Below are 12,647 nucleotides of genomic sequence, written 5' to 3' on the forward strand. Positions count from 1 at the left end.
GCAGTTAAATCAATAATTAAGAAATGGAAAAATATGACACAGCAGTAAATGCTCTCTAAAGAGAGCAGGACGTCCTCAAAGCGGTGCGTCATCGTACAAAGAGGATATCTGAAGGAGTTTGCCAGTCAAATTAAATCAGTAAACTAAATTCATCTTTTCACTGTAGAGGAAAGACAGAAGCTCATTCGAAGTGGATTTAGATCATTTATACTGTTTAATTCAGCTCAGAGGGACAAGAATGAGTTTAACCTGCTGTTACACATGAAAAAATAATGTATGTTTTTAAACATAGAAAATGTAATATGGCCTATTGATATTTTAAAATTATTTTATACATTTAAATGTGAAATTATAACCACCAATAGGTGGCAGCGAGTCTGACCTATTGATTGAGTCATTGAATCATTCATTCAACCGATTCATTCAAACAGCTGATTCGTTCAGGAACGAAGCATTTGACTGTCTTAATGAGTGAGTCACTGAATCATTCATTCAACCCATTTGTTCATTCAGTAACAAAACGCCGCCGTGTGTCACTCAGAGATGCAAAACAGATCCGTGGCTTTGACTGGAACATTTTTGTCGGGGGAAATAGAGCAAAAACAGGCAATATTGTGTCTAAAATGTAGTGACTTAATATTAATTCTTGAACTTCGAACTGTTATATAAAATCAAAATCTCATTTGTAATCATGCTGATATTTGGAGAATAAATGGCACTCTTCATGTGATACAGATTAACCTTATTATATGATATACATACAAAAGACATAGAGGTATTTTTGCCCTTTATTTTGAATATTGAGGGTATTTTAAAAGCACTTTTAGTAGAGTAAATTACAGTGAAAATATGCACTATACATGGGCAAGCACATTAGTCTACTAACTAGACTACGTCACTAGATGTGTTTTTGTAAAGTCAAGTGACAATCGATAATGCCAGATTGCACAACCCCCTAGCCAGAAAAAACTAAACTATCAGACTGAAAACAAGTTTAGCATAAGCCAAATACTGCACATCATCAGAAATACACCATCTCTACTGTAAATGATGCTGTGAGGATATTCTCTGCTTATTAGAGTAGAGGATCAAATTAATGCAGCAAAATATGGAGAAATCATGAAGCAATACCCAATGGAGTCAGCAAGACACCTGGAACCTAGAGAAAATGTGTTTTCTCCAGCAAAACAATGACCCCAAGCACAAAGCCAAAGCCAAAGGTACACAAGAATGACTTCAAACCCACAACCGATATCCTTGAGTGTGCAAGAATCCAGACCCTATTGTTACATGGTCTTTTTTATTCATCCTGAATGAACTACAGCATCACACAGATTAAAGCTATAACTGGGGGTGAAAACTTATGCAATTTATGTTTAGGTTTAATTTTTTAGATGAATGAATATTATTCAGTTGATCAAATAAATCCCTGTGATTCCATGTTGTAGAAAAATAAATTGCCAAAGGGATGAGTAGCTTAAAGCTTGAAATGCTAGAGTTTAAAGGACGTATAGTCAATCAAATCAGGTTAACTTTAGTTTCAAAATTAGGGCTACAAAAAACCTAAACCTGTGCTCAACTTTCAACTAAATGTTAAAGTTGCATTGCAAAACCTCCAATGCATTGATCAACAATGCAAGCCTGCAATTTCTATGAAACAAAAGATAATTTTGTCATCAGGTTAAGTAAATGTCACATTTAAAGAGGTGGTAAAACACATTCTTTCGAAGGCTTGATTGTGTTTGTGGGCTGCACTGTAACATGTGTTCCTGCTTCGTTTAAAAAAAATATATTTTTTTCTTATATTTTATCTTTATTCTACACTGCTCTGTCCCTCTTTGTAAAAACAGTCTGATGGTTTCCGTGTTCTAGCTGGCCCAGTGTGTTCTGATTGGCTAACCGCCAGAGAACGCCCAGAACGAACACTATTGGCTTGACTATAGTAGCCGAATCAAACACAGAACCATGTATAGCATGCCTGTAGATTAAAGCTCTAATCAAAGAATAATTTACACTAATTCCAAGCAAGTTCGCTGTTGAGATTTAAAAGTTTGTAACGTTAGGTGTTTGTCAGATAATGTTAAGCATGAATGAGCATTTAACAAATTGGTTTGCAAAACCAAACAGCGTTGTCATTTGTTTACTTCCTTGTTACAACACATACAATTACCATACGAACTATTACAGGACAACACATCGACAAAAAATAAATCATACTTACAGGCTGTGGCCTGTTTTTAAAGTTGTAACTGCTCCATCTTTCAGGACAAGCCGTTGTGCGAATCCTGCATTGAACTCGCGACGATTGTGGAAGCTTTCCTCCGTAAAATGTGCAGCTCATAGAGCGAGATTTGGGTAATAATTATGAGGGACCGAGTTAAAAATTAATTTTAAGCATTGATCCCTAACTCCCCCGTCCCTAGGAAGGCGGAACAAAGTGGACCTGCAACCTACATGAAAATAACAGCGTTTCGTCGGCATTGCGCAACACTCCAGCCTACTAACTATACCACAACAACTCTTTTCCACAGCAATAAAAAATGGCCCCGCCCCCCTTATTTAATATTGTCGGAGGAGGGGTTTATGTAAATATTGGGGTTAGTGATGTCAACAACCCTGGAGGAATGTCTGTAGTCCCTACCAGCCTTTGCTGCAGTCCTTAGAAATAGATTTCTTAAAAAGCAAAATATCCCTTTGCTTTAAACTTGTCCCTTAGCGTTGTAATTTTGCAGATGTTGTTTATGCTCAAACAGCAACATTACACACTAGCTAAAGTTAGAAAAGTCGTGTTTTACCACCCCGTTAGCTTGTTAACCACAAAGAACCACAGTGCTATAGCAACACCAAAGTCATGGGTTTGATTCCCAGGGAAAGCAAGAACTGATAAAAAGTGTACCTTCAACACAATGTAACTCGCTTCTGCCAAATTCATGAATGTAAATGTAAACAAAAGCCTGCGGTACCTGTAGTTTCTCTGATCTTGGGCAACCTTTGGCATCCCTCTCGGCCTGATTCGGTGCCAGCTTGTCCGTGGTGTTTCCGCAAAAACGTTCCATCTACGTTCGGATTTGGACCGCCTTTCAGAGAAGATTCGCCGTGCATGTGGACGCTATCTACCGTGCACAGTGGAGAGTCCATCGGCGTTGCAGAGCTACTGCTTCCCGTACTACATCCGGCATCAATGGACGAACATTGGGAACTCTGGAGCGAATGAACACCCTCACTCTGCAAAGACGACATCCTTTTGGACAAATGGTATTCGTACAACCGTGTCACTTCTTGATCGGATGAAGCTGCTTTGCTCTGTTGATGTTCGCTTCGGGCTCGCTCGATCAGATATTGTTCTTTGGCGGGGGAACTTGGGTTCAAGTCTGTAGAGTCCGCTAAAGTGACTTGCGTTACCCTGTCTGCGTGCAATGGATCGCTTTCGCCAGCCACCTCGGAGTAAATGTGCTCTTCGGATTTATTATTTAGAATCATATGCAATCGTTGATTGCTTTCGTGAAATGCATAAGACATCCTCTCCAAGTCAAAGGGACCCGATCGCTGGGAATCTCGCCCGTTGAAGTTGTTGTAAATCCCAACAAGATCCTCAGATTCTCCGATCTGATGGGCTTCTGAGCCTGAGCTCATCCCACCATCTTGCTCTTCAATCGTTGGCATTCCCATCATCACATCCCTGTGCATTTTGTTAAAGTAGTCCGTCAACGATTTGGTTTCCATCGTTTCTGGTTCCATCTCGAAGTGATCCGAGCGAAGCGTGCCGACCGCAGAGGACTGGGGATCATCTAAAGAAGCTCGGACGCTACACGCCGCCAAACGAAACTCGGTCTCCTCTTCGGCTAGAGTTTGGTAGCCTTCTGCAGTGGCTACAAACATTTTCAGAGAGTTTTCAGAGAGTTTCTGAGCTGCAGCCAGCTCTGAGCTCTCCGTCATTTCGGACGAATTTGTCTCATTCCCAGAATCAGAAGAGGACTCGGGGCTAAAGGACCGAGATATTTCTACACCTGTGTGTCACAAAGAGACAAACATTTTAGCCAGCACACTATACGCATCACCACACGTACTGTATACTTTAAAATAGTTTATTTGTACAAAACGTCAAAGGCTATGAAATGCAGCATAAATAATGAAATACATGAACAAAAATGAAGCACAAATCATAATGAGATCACATTGCTAACAAAACAAATGCACACACACAATACATGGGGCTTGCATTGAAGACAATGGAATACGGAGAAACGAAAACCAACATAAAAGAATGGTTGGAAGGTCCTACGACGTCAATGAATAAACGTTACTATAGTGTAAGAACCTGAACTATTGTCCGATTGTGGGTGAGATTGTTCCTCAGAGGCCGCCAAGGCCTCAAGAGCTTGTAATGTGGAGACGACAGCGTCGTTGAACACTTCCTCGCTCCCACCAGCCACTTGTGTCGGAACCGAATCTATCAGAGACACAGGGATGTCATTTTTTAGCAAAGCCATGCTTTTACGGTCTTGGTGGTCATCTTCATCTGAGCTATCTCTGAATCCGGGCGGTGGAGCGGCTATTGCCAAGTTTAGCGACTCCAACAGGTCATCGTTGTCCTCCTCATCGCCGCCTTCTGGAGGAGGCGGAAGTGAGGTAAGGTCGATAATATCATCGCTCGATTCTGAGAGCGATAGGAGAGAGTGTGCTTTGTCCTTCATCTCCCCCATCATCATCATCATCATGTCCTCCTCGCAACTAATGTCGTCGTCGTCTTCGGCGTCATCCGTAGTCTCGGCGTAGCAGATATCGTGCAGCAAAGGCTCCTCGATGCCTTCCGTTGTACCAAAAATCTTGGCATCACCGTAGACCATGTGGGAACCGTACTGGAATCCGTCGACCTCCATCGATGCCTCCAGAGGCTTGTAGTCTTTCTGCTGCGCGTACATGTACCGGTGTTCCTCTAGCACTTCTGGGATGTCCTCCATCAGTCTTTGGTATCCCAAGTTCTGAGGGTTCACGCATTCCAGCGGAGGATCGCCAAATATAAAGGACACCTTGGCGCTTCTGGGGGACTCTTGGGGTTTGCTTTTTGGGATACTAAAGTAGGGCTGTGGATGAATGTGGCTTCCTCTGCTCGCCCTCTCCGCTTTCTCTTCCATGTGCATGCGATGCGACTGGTGGATTTCAGAGACATTGGGGGCGATATCACACTCTCTTCGCCCACAGATGGCGTACTCAGGGTGGGACTCATCGCATCCACCATAGGAACTGTAATTCCAGTCGATTGCCTGGTAGTTGTGCTTGAGCCTTGAGTCATGTCCTTAGATAAACCAAAAAGAGAAGACACCAATGTCAACGTGTTATTGAAGAGTATAAAGTTTATAAAGTTTATGATCAAAACAAGAACACATATCTGTCGGGTGGGGAAAATAATCTTGTTTTCCCTTTGAATTAAGATCATTTTTATAATACCATTGGCAGATATTTGTTCTTGTTTTAAACACAAGCTCACTTCAGCTTCTCCAGTAAATGTGCCTTAATATGTGTGCTGGAGAACAAGACCAAAAACACTGAGGAAGAGCTTGGTTTTGCAGTGATAATGGATATTTAGTGAATGAATGAATATATACACATATATACATATATATATATATATATATATATATATATATATATATATATATATATATATATATATATATATATATATATATACACACACATATATAATATATATATATATATATATATATATATATATATATATATATATATATATATATATATATATATATATAATATATATATATATATATATATATATATATATATATATATATATATATATATATATATATATATATATATATATATACACACACACACATATATATATATATATATATTAAATTAAATAATTTATGGAAATATTATTATTATTTTTACATTTTGCTTTATTCCTATATTCTATGTGTTCCTATTGTATTCATACACTACTTGATAGTTTATTATAATAAACTTTTTCTTATATACTGTACATTTATGTCCATAATTACATCTCAATGTCCATAACTACATCACATCACTATGTAATATGTATGACACAAATGAATAACCTTGAGAAAGTTAGGAACCACTGCCATCTGTCAAACTAACTTATGAATTGTTGGATATGATCAAATCACCTTCAAATCAAGTCATCTTTATTTATATTGCGCTTTTTACAAGTCCAATAGTTTCAAAGCAGCTTCACAATGTTAACAGGAAGATATTGCAACAAAATTTCAATCAATTATCACATAGTGTCAATGTGAGCAGATCGGTGATGAAGTTGAATATTTAGGCGTTCCCAAAATGAATGCGCTCTGACCTGCAGTGTTACTGTTGTTGGCCATGTTGAAGATGGACCTCCGTGAGTCGACCAGAAGTCTGTAGTAACCGGCCGTCAAACACGCCAGGTTCATCGCATCACTGGACTCCATTATAAGTGTGATGGGCTTCAAAAACAAAGGATATTTAGCATAAATTAAATTATAGTAGCAAACAACCTTGCACACCTTATTGCTCTTAATTAAAGGATTAGTTCACTTTTAAATAAACTTTTGCTGATAGTTTCCTCACCCCATGTCATTAAAGGTGTCCATGTCTTTCTTTCTTTTCAATGGAGGGACAGAAAGCTCTCGGACTAAATATAAAATATCTTAAACTGTGTGTGAAGATGAACGGAGGTCTTACGGGTGTGGAACGACATTAGGGGGAGGAGTTAAGAGTGTTGCCACAGTTACTTTGAAAAAGTAATCTGATTACTCCTTTAAAAAGTAACTTAGTTACTTTACAGATTTCTTGATTTTAAAAGTAACTAAGTAAGATTACAAGTAACTTTATTAGTTACATTCAGCAGTTTCTGACAACACCGCTGCCGCCTCAACACAGAAATGACGACCGTTTTTACCAACACTCACTTTATTGGGAGTGCATTTTTAACAGTTACGTCAACAACGTATCTCCTGAGATTTTAAGTTGAAATTAAAAAACATTTGCTGAAAAAATACTCTCCCCGAGACGAAATAAGAAAGCAAAAATATTTATTTTGTACTAAGAAAAATGACTAAAATAGTAGCTCACAGTGACTTGGATAAATTACTTTAATCTGATTACTCACTACTGGAAAATGTAGTCAGATTAGAGTTACGCGTTACTGGCATTACTGATCATTAATGACAATTTTCATTTTTGGGTGAACTAACCCTTTAATGTAAGAATTTTAATCTTAAAACAGGACAAAAATACTAAGTAAGAAAAGCATTATTTGCAGGGTATTGTTTGTAACTATTCATCTGCACTGCAAAAAATGCTTTTCTTACTCAGTATTTTTGTCTTGTTTCTAGTCCAAACATCTAAAAATTCTTACATTAAGAAACATTTACTAGACAAGTACAAAATTCTTGTCTTGTTTTGGGGAAAAAATAACTCAAAATTAAGAGAGTTTTTGCTTAAAATAAGATAAATAATCTGCCAATGGGGTGAGAAAAATAATCTTGTTTTCTGTTTGAATTAAGATTATTTCTCTCACCCCATTGGCAGATTATTTATCTTATTTTAAGCAAAAACTCTCTTCATTTTGAGTTATTTTTTCCTCAATTACTTTTGCTTGTCTAGTAAATACTTCTTGTTTTGAGAATTTTTAGATGTTTGGACTAGAAACAAGACAAAAATACTGAGTAAGAAAAGCATTTTTTGCAGTGTAGCCCAAAAAACATTTGGTTATACTTACAAAATCTCTGAATGTCATTGCAAAATGTGCAGTTCTCGGTGTCATCCGACGCACCTTAACATCCAGGACGTGGAGCTCCACCCGAACGTTCCTCTCGTCCTCCGTGAACATTTCGATCCGGTTTACGTGGCTGAAATCGGCCAGAAGTGCCACCAGATTTGTTTTGGTGTTGATCACATGACTGATGCCATATCGCGGCCCCACGAGCAGAGTCACCTCTGTGTGTTTCTCTCCTTGCTGTCGGATCACAAACCACATCTGCTTACACATGTTCAATATGGCTTCTCTAAATAAGGGGAATGAGTCATAATAGGGGGAACTATATACAGTATGTAAATGCAAAAATATCTACAATGCATGCAGGGATCAACGATGAATATTTAAAGGGATAGTTCACCCAAAAATGTGGTGAAATATTTACATAGATGCCTCATTCGACTGATCCACACAGGCACTAATGAGCCTTCTATGTAAATATATCTCTATGATAGCGCTGGTATTTTGACCGTACTCACCGGAAATAATGGCGCTGGGATTACTAGATAAGATTCGTCTGATATGAGATATAAAATAACACAAATACTGTTGTGTTTCGGGCATCAGTGTGTCTCCACGAGCCTCAGGGTTTAATATGGATTCGTATGTCTGTGTGTTTTTCACTCTCATAGAAATACACCCCATTGACATGCATTATACGAGCAGCGGCTGAGTTAAAAATCTTCATTTGTGTTCTCCTGAAGAAACAAACACACCTATGATGCCCTGAGGCTCGGCAGATAAACATCACAGGCTCATTTATGGCTGAACTATCCCTATAATCACTTGCTCCATTGATCTACATATTTATTGTTATTATTAAAATGAAAGTACAGTGTATGATTGCTTATAATATCACACATTTCATTTGTGTCTTGAAGGCGTGTCACTTACGACCAGCGTGGACTTGAACACTCGTCCTCCGTACAGCCGCAGATCGCTCAGGTATTTCAGGTAATGCACCTTCGCCTGAAGAGCCGTGAGCTGAGGGAACACAGAGCAACGATTAGGGAACTGAGAGCGGAAAGTACATGAATAGCATTCTCCTTCTTCCTGTTTTTAAATATGTACCTCTGAGAAAAAACATACAAGCTCTAGTTTATTAGGTCTACTCGCCAAGTAAGACTCAACTTACTAGAGGTTTGTCTAAATCAGTTGATCCCAATTTTTTTCATCCAAATAATATGTGTGTGTGTGTGTGTGTGTGTGTGTGTGTGTGTGTGTGTGTGTGTGTGTGTGTGTGTGTGTGTGTGTGTGTGAATATATACAGTATATATGGATGAAAATTGTATTTTATATTTTTGTATCCATATCCCTACACATATATATATATATATACACACACAAAAGGTCATTGCAAAAGAGGCTGGCTGTTCACAGAGCTCTGTGTCCAAGCACATTAATAGAGAGGTGAAGGGAAGGTTAATAGATTAAGTAAAATTAATAGAAATATTAATAGAGAGGCGAAAAGATGTGGTAGAAAAAATTGTACAAGCAATAGGGATAACCGCACCCTGGAGAGGATTGTGAAACAAAACCCATTCAAAAATGTGGAGGAGATTCAGAAAGGGTGGACTGCAGCTGGAGTCAGTGCTTTAAGAACCGCTGCGCACAGACGTCTGCAGGACACGGGTTTCAGCTTCACATTCCTGGAGTCAAGCCACTCTTGAACAACAGACAATAAAAGTAATATTCTAATTTTCTGAGATACTGAATTTGGGATTTTCCTTAGTTGTCAGTTATAATCATCAAAATTAAAAAAATTAAAAACATTTGAAATATATCAGTTTGTGGAATGAATGAATATAATATACAAGTTTCACTTTTTGAATGGAATTAGTGAAATAAATCAACTTTTTGATGATATGAGATTTTAATTATATGACCAGCACCTGTATGTATGAATGTATGTTTGTCTGCATGTATAAACATTTTTCCAAATTTGAACTAGAAGTAATTTTGTCTATAAAATATTTGCATATATAAATATTTAATTGAATTAAATATGTTTACTGTAAAAATAAGGCATATTTGCACACAGCATTAGTTTTTGCTATGATACTGTTCAACTGAATCGTGAAGTCTCACTCATATCATGACGATCCTAATCCATGAATCTGGATTCTCAAAGGCAGCTCAAAAGATTATTTTGGTTCCACTGTTCACATGCACATCAAGCTGTGAAAGCCTTCTCACCTTTTTCCCCGGAGGCACCAGGTTCTGGTTGGTTTTCAGGATGTGTGTGAGAGCTTTCTTGATGTTCTTCTCTTTCATGCTGGACAGAACCGCTGGAGGCAGGAACTGCGCCAGACCCCACTCCTTCCTACACACACACACACACACACACACACACACACACACACACACACACACACACACACACACACACACACACACACACACACACACACACACACACACACACACACACACACACACACACACACACACAGCTCAATTCAAAAGCCTTTCATCACTTTTCATTATTTAAAGGAACGGTGACCAAAAAATGAAATTCTGTCATCATTCACTCGCCCTCGCTGATCCTAACCTTATTCTCTTCCCTCAGTGAAACACAAAGGAAGAAAATATGAGCTTAAAGTTATTTATACAGCCGAGCCCAAGTCCTTTCACGTCTTTACAGCCGATAAGGGTTAATAACTGATTGCTGAACTCACTCGATGTACTTCAGAGAGACCTTCTGCGTCTGTTTGGTGCTGAGCGTCAGGATGTACATCTGAAGAGCGGCCAGCCGGAGCGCCGTGTCGTATTTGAGCTCGGAGCCGAAGCGCTCCTGAACCACGTCCTTACAGCTCTGCAGAAACACACAACAAAGATGCGTCAAACACACGTCAAACACGCGTCAAACACACGTCAAACACACATCAAACACGCGTCAAACACGTCAAACACGCATAAAACGCGTCAAACACGCATAAAACGCGTCAAACACACATCAAACACGCGTCAAACACATCAAACACGCGTCAAACACACGTCAAACATGCATAAAACACGTGTCAAACACATGTCAAACACACATCAAACTCACATCAAACACGCGTCAAACACACGTCAAACACGTGTCAAACACGCGTCTAACACACATAAAACACGTGTCAAAAACATGTCAAACACACGTCAAACACGTGTCAAATACGCATAAAACACGCGTCAAACACACATAAAACACGCGTCAAACACACAACAAACGCGTCAAACACACATCAAACACGCGTCAAACACACATGAAACGCGTCAAACTCACATCAAACGCGTCAAAAACACGTCAAACAGGTGTCAAACATGCGTCAAACATGCGCCAAACACGTCAAAAACACGCATCAAAGACACGTCAAACACGCATTAAACACACATCAAACACACAATACACACGTCAAACACATGTCAAACACACGACAAACACGTGTCAAACACACCCCAAACATGCGTCAAACACACGAAAAGCACAAACACGTGTCAAACACACAACAAACACATGTCAAACACACCCCAAACACACACCAAACACACAACAAGCACAAACACGTGTCAAACACACCCCAAACATGCGTCAAACACACAACAAGCACAAACACGTGTCAAACACACAACAAACACATGTCAAACACACCCCAAACACGCGTCAAACACACAAGCACACAACAAGCACAAACACGTTTCAAACACACGATAAACACACATCAAGCATGTGACAAACAGACAACAAGCAAGCCCCACAAGCACACAACAAACACGCTACAAACACACGACAAACACACAACAAACATGCGTCAAACACACAACAAACACGTGTCAAACACACAACAAACACATGTCAAACACACCCCAAACACGCGTCAAACACACAAGCACACAACAAGCACAAACACGTTTCAAACACACGATAAACACACATCAAGCATGTGACAAACAGACAACAAGCAAGCCCCACAAGCACACAACAAACACGCTACAAACACACGACAAACACACAACAAACATGCGTCAAACACACGACAAACACACATCAAGCATGTGACAAACAGACAACAAGCAAGCCACAAGCACACGACAAACGCGTCAAACACACGACAAACACGCGTCAAACACACAACAAGCACGCGTCAAACACACGTCAAACACACAACAAACACACATCAAGCACAAACACGCGTCAAACACACGACAAACACGCGTCAAACACACAACAAGCACGCGTCAAACACACGTCAAACACACATCAAGCACAAACACGCATCAAACACACGACAAGCACAAACACGCGTCAAACACACATCAAGCACAAACACGCGTCAAACACACTACAAACACGCGTCAAACACACAACAAGCACGCGTCAAACACACGTCAAACACACATCAAGCACAAACATGCGTCAAACACATGACAAGCACAAACACGCGTCAAACACACGACAAGCCACAAGCACACGTCAAACACACATCAAGCACAAACACGCGTCAAACACACGACAAGCACAAACACGCGTCAAACACACATCAAGCACAAACACGCGTCAAACACACGACAAACACGCGTCAAACACACAACAAGCACGCGTCAAACACACGTCAAACACACATCAAGCACAAACATGCGTCAAACACATGACAAGCACAAACACGCGTCAAACACACGACAAGCCACAAGCACACGTCAAACACACATCAAGCACAAACACACGTCAAACACACGACAAGCACAAACACACGACAAGCCACAAACACACGTCAAACACACGACAAGCCACAAGCACACGTCAAACACACGACAAGCCACAAGCACACATCAAGCACACGACAAGCCACAAGCACACGTCAAACACACGACAAGCACA

General features: G+C 39.7%; 1 protein-coding gene across 3 annotated transcripts in view; it reads right to left on the bottom strand.

Annotated features, from left to right (window-relative positions):
• The window catches only part of frmpd4 (FERM and PDZ domain containing 4), a 92,677-nt gene that overhangs the window by 1,989 nt on the left and 78,041 nt on the right, over window positions 1–12,647 (bottom strand). For all 3 annotated transcript variants that reach the window (XM_067444714.1, XM_067444715.1, XM_067444716.1), the window contains 7 exons: window positions 10,465–10,601; window positions 9,983–10,109; window positions 8,681–8,770; window positions 7,805–7,987; window positions 6,347–6,473; window positions 4,319–5,296; window positions 2,964–4,007 (listed from right to left, as the gene is read on the bottom strand). In XM_067444714.1, coding sequence (XP_067300815.1) covers window positions 2,964–4,007; window positions 4,319–5,296; window positions 6,347–6,473; window positions 7,805–7,987; window positions 8,681–8,770; window positions 9,983–10,109; window positions 10,465–10,601 — 2,686 coding nt within the window. The remainder of the gene's footprint in view (window positions 1–2,963; window positions 4,008–4,318; window positions 5,297–6,346; window positions 6,474–7,804; window positions 7,988–8,680; window positions 8,771–9,982; window positions 10,110–10,464; window positions 10,602–12,647) is intronic.

The sequence above is a fragment of the Pseudorasbora parva genome, chromosome 5 (assembly GCF_024679245.1).
Source record: "Pseudorasbora parva isolate DD20220531a chromosome 5, ASM2467924v1, whole genome shotgun sequence".
Classification (NCBI taxonomy): Eukaryota; Metazoa; Chordata; class Actinopteri; order Cypriniformes; family Gobionidae; genus Pseudorasbora; species Pseudorasbora parva.